General features: G+C 32.9%; 1 protein-coding gene across 2 annotated transcripts in view; it reads right to left on the minus strand.

Annotated features, from left to right (window-relative positions):
• Positions 1-3,615: 3,615 nt before the first annotated feature.
• The window catches only part of LOC111052492 (isocitrate dehydrogenase [NAD] subunit gamma, mitochondrial), a 36,431-nt gene continuing 21,643 nt past the window's right edge, over positions 3,616-18,403 (minus strand). Inside the window, exons 7-10 of one of the 2 annotated variants that reach the window (XM_022339186.2) lie at positions 16,710-16,941; positions 14,563-14,749; positions 12,557-12,638; positions 3,616-6,441 (exon numbers count right to left, since the gene is read on the minus strand). In XM_022339186.2, the coding sequence (XP_022194878.1) occupies positions 6,420-6,441; positions 12,557-12,638; positions 14,563-14,749; positions 16,710-16,941 (523 nt within the window). In that variant the 3' untranslated portion in view covers positions 3,616-6,419. Of the gene's footprint in view, positions 6,442-10,033; positions 10,441-12,556; positions 12,639-14,562; positions 14,750-16,709; positions 16,942-18,403 lie in introns of those variants that run through there. The other variant, XM_022339187.2, reaches the window with a different exon arrangement.

An 18,403-nucleotide genomic window follows, 5' to 3' on the forward strand; every position in this document is an offset into this window, starting at 1 on the left:
CTTGGACTCTGGTGATACAGAAAATGCTTCCTTACTGGGTAAGGAGGAAATCAATAGTGTTGGTACTACTTATTAATATTTAATTTCAATAGCCTATTAGATGCACAACAATTGTGTGTTGTCTGAAATCAAATCAATACTTGAACTGGGGGTGACACTGAGCATGCGCAGCGCGCACGTGCACTCCGCTTATGGTGGGAAAAGATTTTTGTGGTTATGTTACCCAGGGGGGAAAAATCTAGTTTGAGGTTAGAAAAGAAAAAAAAGGAGGGAAATTTGTGGCAGGAAATTTTGAGGGCAAGTGACGTCACTGATCAGCTGATGACGTCACTAACCAGCTGTCACGTGACATCACAACTCAGCTAAGGGGCGGGGGGTGGGGGGGCGACGCTGGGGGTGGGAAAGATAGATTCAAAACAGCTGATTTTGTTCACCGTCTGTCCTTTTCATCCTACTAAGATGAGTTGGTATAGAGCTGGAGTGAGAGTTTAGAAATAAAAGTTAAACAGTGTTGTACATCCAAATCAAGTAATTCAGAAAGTGGTAATGAAATGGAACTTGCAATCATTGCAAAGGATATACACAAACAGCATTCAGTCAAGCAATGTGAGACTGCAAGTTCTGTAATGGGTCAGTTGAATCCTACTATGGCATGCACACTCATCACCTGTATGAAATATTTCTATTAAGGTGTTTTGGGAGAGGTTGGGATATGATTTATTTTTAGCTCAAACCACCCTAAAAATGTTGATTCATCGAAATCATCCCCTATTTTTTTTAAACCGTGAGATTTTGGGGTGGCTTTCCATAAAACATAGATATTTCTTTCTTATTGATTCCTGTAGTCGACAGAGAGCGGGATCTGGTAAAATGGCCCATTTTTTATTTTTTCTCATTACAGGGATTGATTTCAAGGGGTGAAAAAATGAAATCATTAAATGATTTCAACAAATTTTGTTGTTAATGTATCAGAAAAATTATTTTTGCCATTCGATTCTACTCTCTGGGAGAATTTTTTCGTTTTTTTTTTAAATAATTTTTTGGTCACCAGTTAGGGGGTGGTTTACAAAATAAGGTTACTTTCAAGTCAAGAATAATTTTTTTGTTTGGATGAAATTTCCACTTTTTATGATTCAAAGTTGTGCTGAATGTAAGACTAATCATGAATATATGTCAGAATAGCGAAAAATATTTTTTGGGATTATAAAGGTGGTGTTAAAAAAGTAATTTTTATTTTATACTGAGAACCACCACTAAAATCACCTCCCTGGAGAGAAATTTGGGTTTGATGATTGGAACTATACTCCGTACAAAATTACTTCTGACTTGGAGGAATATGCGGCACATAGAAATTGAGGGAGATCAGCCAATTACAGTGATGGATAGAGTCATAGGTAGAAGTGCAGTTGCCAATTTGTCGATTAGAGTCAGTCGACTGAATGCTTCCAGAGAGGAAACTCCATAAGTTTAACATGAGCGCCTGAATACTCACTGGAAATCGCTGGCCGGTTCAGAAGGACGACTTCACCGCCGTTGTATCCCAACCTCTGTGTGCCTTCTCTGCTGCGTATGTCCCTCCCATGTCCAAAGTAATTTTGTACAGAGTATAGAAGAAAACGTTGGCGCATTGACAGATATCTTGTCGACTCGTAGTAAAATATATCGGTACCTAGCTCAGCATCCAGATTAATTTTGAGGTTGGATATAATAAATTTTCACATTTTTTGTGTAGTTTAGAAGTTGATATTGTGGTAATTATTCATATTGAATGAAAAAGACTAAGAAATTGTCAAAATTTTGACAATGAGACATTTTGACAATTTCTTAGTCTTTTTCATTCAATAAATTTTCAAAGATTCACCCTTCAAAGGGTCACAACAAAATAAGCATGGTTTTAACGTTGTAGTGTTAATGGTGTGACAACACATTTCTTGAGCTTGCATACAGAGCTCAAAACAGCACGATAAGGAGTGATATCATAATGTCTTATTAGCCAATTCATTCTTCTCTCTTGAATTTTATTTGTTATAAATGTGCAACTTGACAGACGTCTCTGTAGTATTATGTTATTAATTCTTCCCTCGGGAATGTGTTTCTCTAAATTTGCCCCACTAACTCAATGGTTTTATTATTGTTCCATTGAGATTCTTGTTTATTCCTGTCACTTGCAATTGAGGGTGCTGGAATAGTTTGGTATAAATGGTATTGCAATATTTTGGATCAGTAAACAAGAAAAAAGGAATCATGTGGCTACTCGTCAATCTTCGGAGAGGGGCTTTTTTGGAAAGTAAAAACTTCCGTTATGGGAAATTTTAGGTTTTATACATCTGTGTAGAGAAAATCTAGTTGCAAAATTGATTGCTGAGGTTTTCGAACCATACGGTTTTCAGAGGTTTTCGTTCTATCGGGAGGTGACTAACTTGCTTTTGATTCTGTGTTGTATAACAAGAAAGAAAAATATTGGTGGACTTGGAAGGAAAGTTCAAATTTCCAAGCAAATTTGGAAAACGGAATTATAATTCGGGCAGTCCGCCTGGATGACTGGACAGCAAAATAGGAAAACCACCTGTCAGTCATCCTGCTGTCAGTCTGTATTTCCAAACATTCCAAGTGCTGGAGGCTTAGTTTTCATAACTCTGTAGTTATTTAGTTATCATTATTGTAGTTTTTTAGTCTTGATGTAGTCTTCAAACTTTACTAGGTAATGACCATTTAGTTATTTAGTTGATGCTCATTTCAAGTTATAATTAGTTGATAAGGCTGTATGCTGTCATAGATCTTGGTGCAAATCTCATTTATTCTCAAGAATTAAATTAATTACAATTTTATGTAGAAACGGCTTTCAAGTTTGTTGATGGGCTGTAAATGTGTTACATTTCCAAATATAATCTAACATTGTCTAGTATCACGATGGATGAATCTGTGATGAGTATGGATATTGATGAAGAGAAGGGGTAAGCCACATTTTTTGTATAATTATTTAGAGATGTAAAGTAACTATTGATCCATTTAACCAAGAGATAAACATATTAATGATGCAGTGACTGTTAAAATGATAACTAATTATTGGAACAAATCAATATGATCATAATGAGCCCCTTGAGCTGCATAGTTGATGCATATATAAACTTCAATTTGTTTATGGTTATTTATTTAAATTTCAACCTATCTTCTTGTGCGCTGAAACATCATTTTGTAAAACTGATGTTTATCAGGTGAAAAGGAAATGGAGAGACTATTTTGCCATATTGACTTGTTGAAGGCCTCTTTGAGTATTGATGAGAATAAACTTATTGAGATTTGATCTGTAATTGAGGATGGAATGGAATGCAGCGATTAACCCTCTCAATCTCCAACCACGTGCTAATAATGGATGAAATTAAGAGATAAAAATAAATTGAGTAGTCCACATAATTCATCATTTTTTTCCTTACCAGCTGACCTCTCAGGAACAGATTTATTATAATAATTATTAACATACGAGACCATGAACATAATTTTATTGAACATAATTTTGACTTTATTACTATTTTAAACAGGATACCAGCTCTCATTTGACAGATTATCATTCGATAGTTATGGTAGGAAGGAAGTGCAAATAATATGAAGACAATCTAGATGATGGCAACAATGTATATTTCTTGATACTGTGGTAATATGAAAATTAACATAACATCTAAATAGGTGCCAAATTGAAAGGTTACAATAAACAATTTTCAAAAATAAATTAATTAATACTTGGGATTGTTTAATAGATTGTATAAAATCACACGAATTGGATAGGGCAAACACAAGCATGGGATAAAGAGTGGATTTGAGGATGCATTATGACTGCATACGCATTCGTACAGAAACGCAACAACAATACAGACGTTTTGGAATAGATATGAGTGCTCACACTGCATTAGAATTTTTCCAACGTTTAGGCACGTTAAGATATTTCTCACTTCGGATGTATTCGCTTGAAAATTAAAGCTTATTAACTGATTATTAACAGCTGATTGTTGGATTAATATAAAAATTACTCAATATTTGTAATACCATTTATAACATGATGAGAAGTATATAGTTCAAATTTGAATAATACTATACCGTAACTTATATATTTTTCACATATCAACATTCTTTATCTTGCATGTGCTTAATGAGATCAATGATTCTACAAGAATAACCATACTCATTATCATACCAAGTTATCAGCTTGAAAAATTTAGGATTTAGGGACATACTGGCTTTAGCGTCAAATAATATTCTTAATATTGTTATTTTCAGGTAGACTCAATTTTTCATAGAGTAATAAACTGACGTTATTCTTTACAGAGAGACTGCGATGAGATATAACGAAGAGATACTGTGAATTCACGTCCATCTTGATGACAAATTAATGCATACATAATCAGAAATAGCTTGAGCAATCTTAGTGCACATTGATGACAACGCCCGGTTCACTGTAACTACCGATGCCTCGGATCAAGCAATAGGTGCTATTCTTTCTCAAATTGATCGACCAGTAGCCTTTTCTAAAGATCGTTATCTCAAAGCGAAATCAGAGATTCATCTCATCAATCGAAAAAGAGGTATATTATTATGCTATTGTTGAAGCAATTCGAAAATGGAGGCATTACTTACTAGGGCGCTCCTTCACTCTGATTACCGACCAAAAATCAGTGACATACATGCTCAGTACAACTCATACAAATAAAATAAAAAACGAGAAAATCACACGTTGGCACCTCAAACTTTCAGAATATAAATTTGATATCATTTATAAACCAGGAAATCTTAATGTTCCCGCTGACGCACTTTCAAGAGCTTGCGCAACAACTGGCTGTTTAAAAGACCACACCCTACAAAAATATCATGATGACCTATTTCACCCTGGTGTCGCTCGTCTTCATCATTGGGTAAAAATAAAGAATCTCCCCTTTTCACTGGACGACGTACGCCGTACATGCTCTAAATGCCAGGTGTGTTCAGAGTTGAAATCTCGCTTTCACAAAAATTCTGGTTCACTCATAAAATCGACACGACCTTTTGAACAACTCAATATTGAATTCAAAGGTTCACTTCTATCATCGACGCGAAAGAAGTATCTAATCACTATAGTAGATATTACTCCCGATTTCCATAGGCTTTTCCTTGTACAGACACATCGGCCGAGACAGTCATCAAATACGTTTCTATAACCTTTTCGTCTTATTTGGTCTACCTTTGTACTTACATTCAGATCGAGGATCGTCATTCATGTCGGATCGTCTTGGAACTCACTTACGATCAAAAGGTATAGCCATACAACGCCTTACAACCCTAAAGGAAATGGGCAGGCGGAACAATACGTGGGAGTTATATTGAAAATCGTAACTGCCATTGCCTTGTCGATTTGCAGGTGGGAAACAGCCCTTCCAGGAGCACTACACTCAATCCGTTCTCTACTGTGTACAACGACCAAAGCAACCCCGCATGCACAAATGTTTGTCCACCCTTGTCAGCCCCTGGCACAGTCTGGTTGAAGAAGCTAGTTAGAAGATCAAAAAGCGACCCTTAGTCGAACAGGTTGAACTCATTCAAGCCAATCCCGAGTATGCATTGATCCGTCATCAAGATGGACGTGAATCCACAGTTCTCTTCGTTATTTGGCACCTAAACCACAGAACTGTTGAATTTGAATTCTCTCAAACAAGGGAAGAATGTGGTGCAACCATAGCACCCGTTATTTATTCAATTTGTTGATTCCTCCTATTCAACCATTCATGTTCAGTTCTAGTTGATTAAAGCCTAAATTTCTGAAAAGGTATCTAATTCAACATTTATAATGGCATTCAACTCGTACTATCGGTTTCGTACGATAGATATTCATATGCAGTGTGAGCGCAATATCAGCGCACACAGACGTATGCATGCTGACAGATGTTTTGGTCAAACGCAGACGTCGGCATACAAAACTAACGTTTAACCAGAAAGCATTTCAGATTTGTTTACATTTGTAAATAAACTGTGAAATCAAACCCAGTGCCTTTTTCGGTACTGCTGATAAACTGGAGAAACGTTGGCGTGCAGACGTTTAGAAAATCTCCCTTAGAAAAAACGTCGGCAGACAAAAGGACATTCGATAACAATTCATTGCAACATTCGATAACCTGAGGGGGGATTTTTCCTCCGTCTGTCTGCATACTGTTGCTGTGTGCGCTGGCCGTATCCTTATTCTGGATACATATACACAAAGTTGAATAGAAAAAAAAACTTTTTCAGAGAAAAAAAATTCTCAGACACAAATTCCAGTAGCCTTAATCATCGTGTAGTCTAAAGATGTCGTTTTGAATGCTGTTCTAATTTTATTGGACCATGGTGCAGTCCATCTATTGGCAAGATAGATTGACATAAAGTTGCTTCTTCCACAAATTGACTGCCTTCTAACGTCATTAATTAGAAACCGAAACATTCCTATTGAAGAACAAGAAAAATATACAGTCAAACACTAAGGATGTATAAACACATTTTTAAGTTATAGTTTTAAAGTACCAGGAATTCAGTACAAAGAAGTAGCCATATGTTTTTTTTTAGATTAAACTGGACTACATAATTCAACTGTTCTTACATTTCTGACGAGTCTTATCCATTCTGTTTCAACCATGATCTTTTCATTCTGTTTCATTGATCTGTTTCATCATTTCATCAATCTTCATCATTATTAACGATAATAATAATAATTAATTAGTAGTAGTTTTATAATGAAAACTAATCATAATTTCGAAATTGAATTGTGAGCTCTGTATTTCGTTTGTAGACAGTCTAAAGGAAATCAAGTTTTAAAACTGCATAAGAGTATTCACTCAAAAATATATTTTCTATACATAATATTAAATTATATGATATAATTTTTTAGTATATAACAGACCATCCATTTAGTTCAATTTAAAAAACTGACTTCCATTACATAACATGCAGCACATTAGCATACATTATGCTGAGAGTTATTAGTACATTCTATGATCAAATAAATCAGAGTTCTCAATTACTGGAAATCTGAACTCCAAAACACTAAAACCTAATGTTTTGGGGAAAAAACCTATTCACTTAGGTCCTTGAGTGTGAATTGTTCTCTCTTACCATGCAGTAAAACCCGCCATGCAAAAATTTAATGGAAGCAAAATAAAATTAATAGATTTTGGATAATTGTTCTATGACTATGATTAGTAACTACATATATTCTAAAAAAACTAAACTACAAAACATGCCATCCTGAGATTCAAAAAAAGTTTACAGTATCATTATAAATTTCAAAGAGAATAAAGTAGAAGACCAGTTTCAACTCAGATTTTACACCCATCTATTCTGAATAATAGTGATACGTTAGTATGCCTCAAGTAATAATATAAAGTTATGATCCTAGTACAATAGAAAAAGGAATCTTCAAAATGGTAAAGAACTAATAACTTCATTACATTTGAATGAAGAAGTGTTAAAATGAAGCAAATACTATTTATAGAAGGTATGTTAGATGAAAGTAAAGCAGACATCAAAACGGAGGTTATTATTAAAATTATCAAACTCCACACTGAAAAACTGCTTATGGCAGCGCTTATCAATAGAATTATCGTTTCCAAATTCAGTCTTGCTAAGTGAGCAAACTCAAGTCATGTATCAACTCACCCTAAATTTTTGTTGTAATAATCCAAATGGCACTACATCGTGCTATATGTAGGCCTAGCTCTCAAATGCGTTCACATTGAGGTTATATTGTAAAATATAAAATTTGAAGATATACAGACATTTTTGACTTTGATCTAAGTGAAGTTAATGACGGTCAGAGAAAACTGTAGATTCTTCAGGAATAAAGCCTACACCACTAGGGTCATATAAACAGGCACATTCTAAGAGCAGCCACTAACTTTAATTTCTTTGGAAACTGTCGACTGATAGGCGAACAGTGTTCTGTACCAGCTAACATGCAAAAGCACACAATCAGCTGTACATTGCGTCGGAAGAGACTGGCACTAACGTTCCGATTCTGCACTATAAATTCAACAATTTTCAGCGAAATGTAACGTTAATTTTGAAAAAAATACAGTAAGTTACTGTAAATCATGGTCTTTGAATAATTACAGTTTCTGCTGGTATGAACTCAAAATGTAACTATATTATAGATTCCAACGCAGCTTGATTCTATATCCATCAGCTGCTTAATTTAGGCTCACACTTGGAATAAGAATACGGTCCTAAGTAGATCAGAAAGTACAGAGAAATAGTTATTTGTAGATCTAGAGTGAAAAGTGCTGTTTTTTCTCCCTTAGGGAAAAGTTTGAAGCCCGAGGCGAAGCCGAGGGCAACAATTTTCCTGAGGGAGAAAAAACATTTTTCACTCGTGATATACACTACATTTTTATAAAAACTGCAAATAAAATAATTTTTAAAAACGTACGGACCAAATACACTTTAGTATTACGTTTCAGGGAGTAAAGTAAGTACTTTAGACAGTAGGTGGAGGAAAACAATATTTTTGTAATATTGTCAATCAATTAGTTATGAAAACTATCAGTGTGATAATCATGTCTCATTTTACTACACGTAAATATTTAAATAATTTGAATTTTGGAAACAAGATTCAATTCGAGCGAAATTTTCGTAATTTAGTGAGAAAACTCTGTAATTATGGTGAATACCTGTTGATACATCCCTAGTTCAGTAGTTACTGTCAATAAATGAATTAGATTTTAACCCATTCTCACTTTTATTCAATAATTGTATAGTAATAATACAGAGTTGAGCAATGAAGTGAGGATAATTTGAAACAGCATTTACACTCTCATTTTTGAACGAAACCTTAAAAAAATTCGGATGTTGCCAATAGAAGGAAAAATTGTAGTAAAATTGATTATGTACGAAAAATAGCATGTGTAAAATGGCGTCCGTTTTGTCCAAACACTCCTGTAGAAGTGGGAAGTTGATAACAGTTTGCCATGCAAGAGATAACCTTGCCTTATCTGTCATAGAGAAAACATTAGGGTTTTATGTTTGTAATTGCTGTTTTTGTAGCAAACGCGGAGGATAATTGATTGCTTGGTGAGGCATTAGTCTAAACTTTATTATTGGCTCTTACTTCTTTTTAGAAAAAGGCACTGTCAAATCAGATTGTTATTCAACAATGATGCGTAATTTTTTTTCTGCCACATTGACATCTTCCCTGGACGCCCCATTTCGTTGCGTGGAGATGTGGAGAGGAATCTTCGGTAATTGGTCCTGTCATCTTGTGACTTGCGACTAGTTAGAAGCACGTGTATTCATAAACATACCTACATTAAAAGCCATGAGTGATATAATAACACAAGAAATTTGATCGATACCATGTGCAACGCTTCAGAGGAACATGGACAACTTCTCGCAATGTCTACAGAAGTGTATGGACAAAAACGGAAGCCATTCAATACATGTTATTTTCCGAACGCAATCAATTTTATTACAACTTTTTCCTCTATAATTATCAAAATGGCAATATTGAAGATACACACCAGAAGAAAAAAAAATAAGTATCGTTTACAAATGAGTGTGTAACTGCTATTTCAAATTATTCATACCTTATTGCCCAACGCTATGTCATAGCACATTCTATTAGGCCTATCTTATAGTATAATTATTTTCAATTTGAAGTGATATTATCATTTTCTGTTTTTGTTACTGTAAGTGTTAATTTCAAGTTTATTACGTTGTGTAACCTGCATTTAATTTTTTCCAATGCAGAAATATTTGAAATGAATTGATTATTCTATTGAAATCATGAATCAATTCGGATTGTATTTCTATGGACCGTTGTTGGTGTGCACCATGCTAGGTAATGGGAGAACTACTAGAGATATCGAGTGAATTTATATATTATAGTAGACTACAGCTTAACCAAAGAAAACTGAATTGATCATGTGATATAATTATCCTAAATTCTCATGGAATATTGAAAGCAAGTTCCAGAAGAATCAAGACATACACAATATGAAAAAATTGCATTTTGCACTTTTTCTTATAAGATATAAATCAAAATCGATTCTCAAGAAATGAAAAATTTATTGTGAACTTATGGCATGACAAAGTCAATTTTTCAATAATAAAATACTGTTCCATTACAAACTATAAATGATACTATGTATCTACATAAAAATAAAATATACTCTTTAAAACAGATAAAATAGAATCACTAGATAAAATTTGAAGTAATAAACTACCAATAATTATGATGATGAATAATTACAACAAAATACCACCAACTAAAATACTCATAACAGTGATGTTCAACATAAATACAGCATTCACATAAAATGGGATGGAAATAAAATTGACATAAATAGTACGATGATAAAGCTGTGCGGAAAGGGCTGTGATTTCTTCCAAGAAGAGTAAACTATAACATAAACTAAGACAGAACTTTGAAGTGGTGATGATCTGGTCATCCATCTAAATGAAGATAGGAAAAAACAAAACATTAGAAAGAAAACAGACAATGAACATTGAACTGTCATGACAATTAATGAAAAAAGAATAACAGATATGAAGGTACAGTGGAATATTGATATAAAACAGTAGTCGTTTCTATTATTCAATAGTGGTGCTCTAGAAGTTTTCAATTGAAAATATATGGTCAAAAATGTTTATAAGATATAATGCTAAACATGCTGAACGATATAATGCGTAACACAGTATGGAATAATATGATGCAATATGAATATTGATTAGCGTAGGCATACATCTTTGTAATGCATTGCCAGGCCATTTGACAGGACAGACGATCAAATTGGGTGTTCAGTTGAAGACAGACTTGCGTTTACATGAAATTGAGAAGTTTTGAAATTATTCCAATCGCTGAGGCCGTTGAATATTGAAATGTTAATGATTTTACTGAAAATACCTGAATTAAAAAAAATAACAACCTGATAATTAAAAGGTTTAATAAACTAAAAACAGGGACCTTTCGATCTAAACTAAAATCAAGACTTCACTGTACATTCAGAAACAACAGTAAACCCAAATAAAAAGTACAATCAATAGAGTTCTGGTTATCCAAATGATGCGATTTACCTTTTATAACTATTTACACTTCATTATTTTTTCATACCTACAAATGACACTAGAAATACGTAACATTGGTAGAGAAATAATAAGGCAAGCCTTGAGCCATTTATCTCAGATTCAGGCTATATGACACAGTTCCAAATACAGGTTAGTCATTCATGTACAATTTGACACACTTTTCGGTTCAAAAATCAGCTTTAAATTTTTGAACTAAGATGGATTGAATATAGAATATATACATCATATAAAATTATTCCTTGAAACGAGAAAATATTGAGTTTATTGGAAAGAGTTTACCACTCAGAATTTAATATTTTAGATATTATTATATAACATTCTTCAACATATTTATGTAAGTTCTAAATTAGAAGCTGTTTAAGGAGTTCTGGTCAGTACTGGTTGAATTGTAAGCAATGATGCTAATCATAAGGAATTCTGACTATTTCAAGTGAATATGACTATATGGAAGAATCTGACTCTATTTTTATGAAGTAATAAGAAGCTTAATCCACAAGGAAGAAATACTCCACTGCAGGATGATTTTTGTAAAACGAAATAATAAATCACAGACTAAATTATAATACATGTTTTACGTTTGTTTAAGCAAAAGACGAGTTGTAAATAATGTTGTAACAAAAAGGAAAAGCATTTAATTGGATTTTAAATATTTTGATATTAAAATAACGATATCGCGTTGAATACTTTAATTCGAATCAATAGTGGTTAACCAGAACTGAACTGTATTATTGGAGTCCACATGAAAGAAGAGAGGCCATAGTTTATTTAAAACTGAATAGAAAGAAAAAATGGAGGTGATGGTCATAAAAATAAGTTTATGAGTGATGATGATGATGATGATGATGATGATGATGAAATTACAACACTTTTACACAATTATTGATCAATAATTATAACTACTACAGCATGCAACAGTATAGAGTGATCGAAAAGTTACTCAATCCACTTTTGAGCTTTGAATTGATAAAAATTTTTATCACTATATAATTCGGACAATAACAAAACAAACAGAAGTAACAGATAATTGAAAAGATAATTTGTTCTCAAGGAAATTCATTTAAAAAATAGATTTTTGAACATTTCAGGTAGCATTCATTCTAAGGTTAACATTTAAACTAACCTGCTGACGTATAAATGCTAACTGCCTCAAAATTGATTCATTCAAATACTTACACTGGCTCTCATCGAATTTGCGACATTTTTTATTATAAAGAGAATATAATTTTCTAAACCGACGTAGATAAATCATTATCGATCGCGGTTCAAAGTCTCAGCCCATGACAAAAACTTATAAAATTGAGGAATTAACTTGCAAAACCATTCAACTTGAAAAGAGAAGAAGACGAAATGAAAATCAATTACCACAAGCTACCCGATTGATAAGAAATAGATGTACAGTGCATTAGCATATAACATGAAACTATAGTACAAATACATAATGATAAAATTATTTATACTGTAATTATTATAGTATTACACTTACCATTTCATATTCTTTGTAGCGGTTTGTACATGGCGAATGATATTTTGGACAACATCTGTGCTAGCAGCTGTTCCTCCAAGATCTGCAAAAAATTAAACCAGAAATACTACAGACTGTTTCATTAATGATTTCCTAACTGTGACAGCTGCTTTCGGCCGTGTAGATGAAGCTACAAGTAACAAACTTGTTCTCATTTTTCCAGTTATTTGTCTTCCCTATTTTCATGATTTTTCTATCATGAAAAGTTATAACTTCCAACAAGTACACATTATTAAATCGTTTTAACAAAATAAGAATTGCTCAGTGAAGCAACGTTTTATTATGCAAATCATAAATAAAATTCTATAGCGTCCAACAAGTACAAATTATGAAATTGTTTCATCAAAATAATAGTTCTTGGTGCAGCATCGTTCCAAGAACTTTGTCCATTTTAGGGACGCAATAATCGCCCTTCCCAGAGGTCAAATCGCTGGTGAATAGATTTGAGGAATCTGGTTCGATGAATGTTCGAACAAACACCCTTAGAATAACGTATCGTTTTGCACAAGAATGTGCAGGACAAACAGTGGTAGTCGCCTCGGCCGATCCGACTTCAAATTTGCAAATATAGCCAATGAATATCGACTTCTTGTAGCCCAAACTGGACGATCTAGATTTGGGCAATATATTATGTTATTTCAAAAGATCAAAAAGTACGATTTCCGGACATGGTTATTCCGCGCAAAGGCGATGTCGTGTGATTTGAACTTTATCCGTGATTCATCGATACCCTCAATAAGTCAACATCACTCAAGTCATCAATGAGATTCAGTCTGATCTGTGCACCAGATTAACGAAAATTCGGACTCTCGGATCACCTTTGCCATTTCAATGATTTTATATTCCATGCCAAATTTCCTTGATAGGTCCTCAAAAAATGAATCTTGCCAATAGATTATTTTATTCCATTTTAGAAGCGATTTGGTTTCGTTGTCGCGCTGATAATCTATCATGAGATAAGTTAAACTCCATGCACTTGATACTCCCTTTGTAAGGGTGACTACTTCAAGAGCCAAACTCCTATAAATACCATTTATGAGTTGTGAAATCGCTTCCCGGTGGTTCGGAACCCACCTTAAGCTGTAGGACAAAGTTGGGAATCGCTTAATGGACACCCCTATGAAACAGGTAAGAAGAGCTGACCCACAATGACAAAACTCTGAAAATAATATGCTTTGTCTTTCTTATATCATATCATCGATTATCACTTTCATGAAAAATTAGGAGGAAGATTCTGATACCAGCAATTGGGAAGATGGATTAGAGTAATCATTGGCGTGCTAAAGGTTGCACTGATTATTGAAAACAAATCAAGAATCATCCAACTTTCAACTTGTTCATTTCAAAATCTTATATTCCTCTTGAATTCTCACACTTTGGATATTGAATAGGCCTATCCTTATTTCTTTACAACTTCATTTCATCATCATTCAAATAACCATAATTTTCATTTTCAACATGCTTACATTACCATGTTTTTCGAGGATTATATCTATGAAGCATCACTCTCCCAAACTAACAAACTTTCACCATCCTAACAGTATTAAATAAAATCTCATTCATATACCATTCAAGGTCATCGATATTTCATATAAATGAACATTCTACAATCCTTCAAATTTCAAGTGTAGCTAAACCATTGAATCTTGTTTGCTATTCAAATACAGTTTATATAATGACTGAAGATGTGAATAATTATTGCTTCAATAGCATTTCAAAATACTGCAATATAGAGGACAACGAGTTTAGAAGAAATAGACAACACTATATTAAAAATTTGAGGATTGTTTCATAAAAATTAAGCGCTCCTGTTCTAAAAAGAAAAGACACTACCTCATTTATAAACGCGTGAACACGTTTAGTGGGCATATCTAGTGAGATTCACTGTAAACTGTCAGCACTTTGACCGTTACTTTAAAAGTTTTTTGTGAATGTGACTTTCAAATGCAGATAAAGATGCTACTAACCTGGCGTATGAATACGATCTTCATTGACAGTTTTGTCAATGGCATTCTGCAGAATATCAGCATGCACGAAATGTCCCAAATGTTCCAACATGTCCACACCAGCATTTAGCATGGCAATTGGATTTGCAATATTCTTTCCAGCAATAGCTGTACCAGTGTTTCTGGTTCCTGGCTCGAAAATAGCATACTGCAAACAAGAAAAAGTAAAAAATTGGTTGATGAATAATTTTCAGTACAAATAAATTGTGATGAAAAGTGACTTAACCTTGATTCAAACTGTTTATTTATTTATTGAATAGAACAAACAAGTCGGAAAAAAACAGGTTATAGCCCAAAACTTCTCCTATTTCCTAATTTTGTCTCAAATCGTCCAAATATTATGTAGGTTATGTCCATTTCAATGTCTACACCAAATCATCAATCTGAAACTATAAATTATTAGTCTCAATTGTGGAGAGTAAATTATTTGCCTGTTTTTCCTCTCCCAATATCATTCTTATGATAAGTGCTTGCTATACGAATACAAAGATGAATAAATAATGAATACATATCATAAAAATTAATAAAATCAGTGTACATGATATGGTTGGACCACTGGATTGGAATTTTCATTACAGCGTAACATATCCTCGAGGCACACAAAAATAATCGTTATCATTTTTAAAATCTGTATACTTTCAAATTTCTCTAAATACAACAATAAAAATAATAATTATTTTATTCCTTCAATGCATAAACAATGCTATCAGAAACATCAATTTAATAATATTACCGTACATAACTTCAGTTTTAATCTCACAATAGTAAAATGTACATAATATAATAATTTGTCTATACAAGCTTATTTCCTTTAAAATACTCTTCATTAAAGCTGAGTCTCACTATACATATTTGAATACAATAAGAATAACAGTAAAGGTACTAGGTACTAGTCCACAACTGCTTTTTCTTTTAAACTTCACCAGAAACTTATACAGGCTAATACCTCATATTATTTCAATAGAGGAATTGGTTTTGTTATATGTTCGTCTTGTAATTGAATAATGAAATTAATATGTTGCTTAATGATAGTTAATATATTAATTAGATAGTTAATTGTATTCTTTTGAAATTGGTGTATACCGTTGGAAATGTAATAAATAAATAAATATGAGTAATTATTATTGAACTAAAATCCAAATTAAATGCTATAAATCACCCCGAAGACTTCTGCTACTGCAAATATTGACAACAGGGTTTTATTTTTATTATTTTACAAAGGCGACTTTCTAGAAGTATTTTAAGCCTAGGTGATGATGATGGGATGAATGATAATACAATGAAGGTAGAGTTATGAATGAATAGAAATTATAGGTTATGTTATCCACTTAAATTGATTTGAGCCCACTTTTCAGCCCAGAAATAAATAAAATAGAAATTAAAAATTTAACAGAAATTTAGTTAACAACTAAATGGAAATTCGATGTGAATGAGAGCTACTATCCAAAAATTACTTGCCAGCCCGGGAATCGAACCCGTTACCTGCTAATTGCTAGTCACCTTTACACCAAACTGATAATCTCCGGATAGCAGCGCAAACTTTATATGAAGTCATAGCGGCCAGCCAGTCTACAAATGGAAATTAATGAGAAATTACATTTATTCAAATGAATACTTATTATAAACCGAAAATCCAAATTAAATGTCTTCAGGGTGGTTTTCAGCATTTAATTTGGATTTTCGTTTTAATAATAATTACTCATTAATTAGCATTAGAATAAATTCAATTTCTCATTAATTTCCATCTGTTTATATAAATAGGCCTATCGGTAATTGATTGAACACTCTGGAGTCTGGATCCATTGTACAGATAAAATGCGATTGAATTAGATATGTAATAAAATTTGTTAAATATAATAGTTATATTATATAATAGAATAGAATATTAATGGTGGCTATCATTAGTGATTATCATCCATTTACATAGTAAATTATTCTATTTATAGAATAATAGAATGGAATATTCAATTTCAAAAAATTATTTGGTTTTATCAGGTGATTAAACACTCCAGGTGCATTGTATTGGAATGGATATTCAATATTGTTGCTTGAATAAACAAGCATATTATTACATTTGAGTATTGAAAAATGGTTCGAATGCTACTCACATGATCACCATAGTTCTTTCCAGACAAAAGTCCAGCTCCCCCCACCAAACCACAAACAACATTGGACACAATAGTACCATACAAATTGGTCATTATCATGACATCGAATTGATGAGGATTGGAAACCAACTGCATACAACAGTTATCAATGATCATGTCGTTGTGCTCAATCTCCGGGTATTCCTTTGCCACTTTACGGCTTGTCTCAAGGAATAAGCCGTCGGATAGTTTCCTGTTCAGAAACACAACATAATGAATGAGATTACATGCATAAGTATTCTTATAAATGTGTGAGAGAGAGAGTTACAGAGAGAGAGAGAGCCGTAACATCGCCCTCCAACGTTACAATGAAGGCTGATCAATTAATCAAGCAATCACAAAACATGGAATCATTGGCTTATCAACAATCAAACGGCATTCGTGATAAAACAGACCTAGCCTAGGCGCCTATAGTCAGGTCCACGTTATAATGACAGTGGAGAAACATCGGTAAACAGCGTTTCCGATTCTCTGCCTTCTGAAGAATATAGCTCATACCGGTATATCTGATAAATATCAACTGTCCTTGTTGAAAATAAAATCAATTATAATATATTCGTCAAGAAAATATATTCTTTAATGATTTAATAATAAATTTTCATAAATGAGATTGAATATGTTGATTAATTATATTTCTACATTGTTGAAAAACGATCTGGCAATGTTGCAGAGGTAGAAAAGGAGATAGCTATCTGCTTTGTCGAATGATAAATAAGGATAGCAGCACCAATGCTCATCAAATACTGTCATTATAACGTGGACCTCACCAAAATAGGGTGTAATACAGACATAAATGTTCAACTCAATGACAGTTTAATTTTTGAAAATCACTGAGAAAGCAAACATTGAAACCCTATTTTCACTTTTATTTGAAAATATAGTTATAAAACAAGTAACAAAAAACTTTTAATGAACAATTAAACAATTTATAATTAGACCAGTGGTTTAAAACAGTTTTTCACAATTACAAAAACAGTTATTTATTTATTTATTCATATGGCTTTTATTGGCAGAGAGATCCTTTTGGATGTTCTGCCTTGCCGTATTACCCTTTGTCATTTCCTATCAACACTCAAGTTTATAGGTTATATATTGGGTTCTTCATGTTTTCTCACTAAAAATTTAAAAACAGTTGATGAAAAACTTGATATTGTTCAACCTAACGAACCTTTCTAGCCTTGGCCTATCAAACACATTGACCTTAGCGACTGAAAAAGACCCTTCAGTTGAAAGATACTGAATAGTCAACGAGTTAAATGATTAATTAACTACATTTAAAATATTTGCCCTCGGACTAGTTGACATGAGGATATTCCGAAGAATACACTTAACATAGCATAGAAATCGAAGTAATCTAAGCAGCATGCAAAATATAGTGATCTATAAAACACTGAAATAATTTGGACGAAGTAGCATAAAGATTAAATCAGAACCATAACCAGCGTTCTACGTGAACATGAACTAATAATTAAAAACATTTTAACAATACAGCTACCGTACAAAAAATTTAGGTGACAAAAATATTTAAAAATAGGTGAGCTAATTATTAAGAAATAATTACTGTACTGAATGTTTGAAAATGAATGGCTCAAATTCAAATAGCCTTCTTCCATATATATTACGCAAAATGGTTTGACAATGAAAAATCACAAACA

Source organism: Nilaparvata lugens, chromosome X, assembly GCF_014356525.2.
Source record: "Nilaparvata lugens isolate BPH chromosome X, ASM1435652v1, whole genome shotgun sequence".
NCBI lineage: Eukaryota > Metazoa > Arthropoda > Insecta > Hemiptera > Delphacidae > Nilaparvata > Nilaparvata lugens.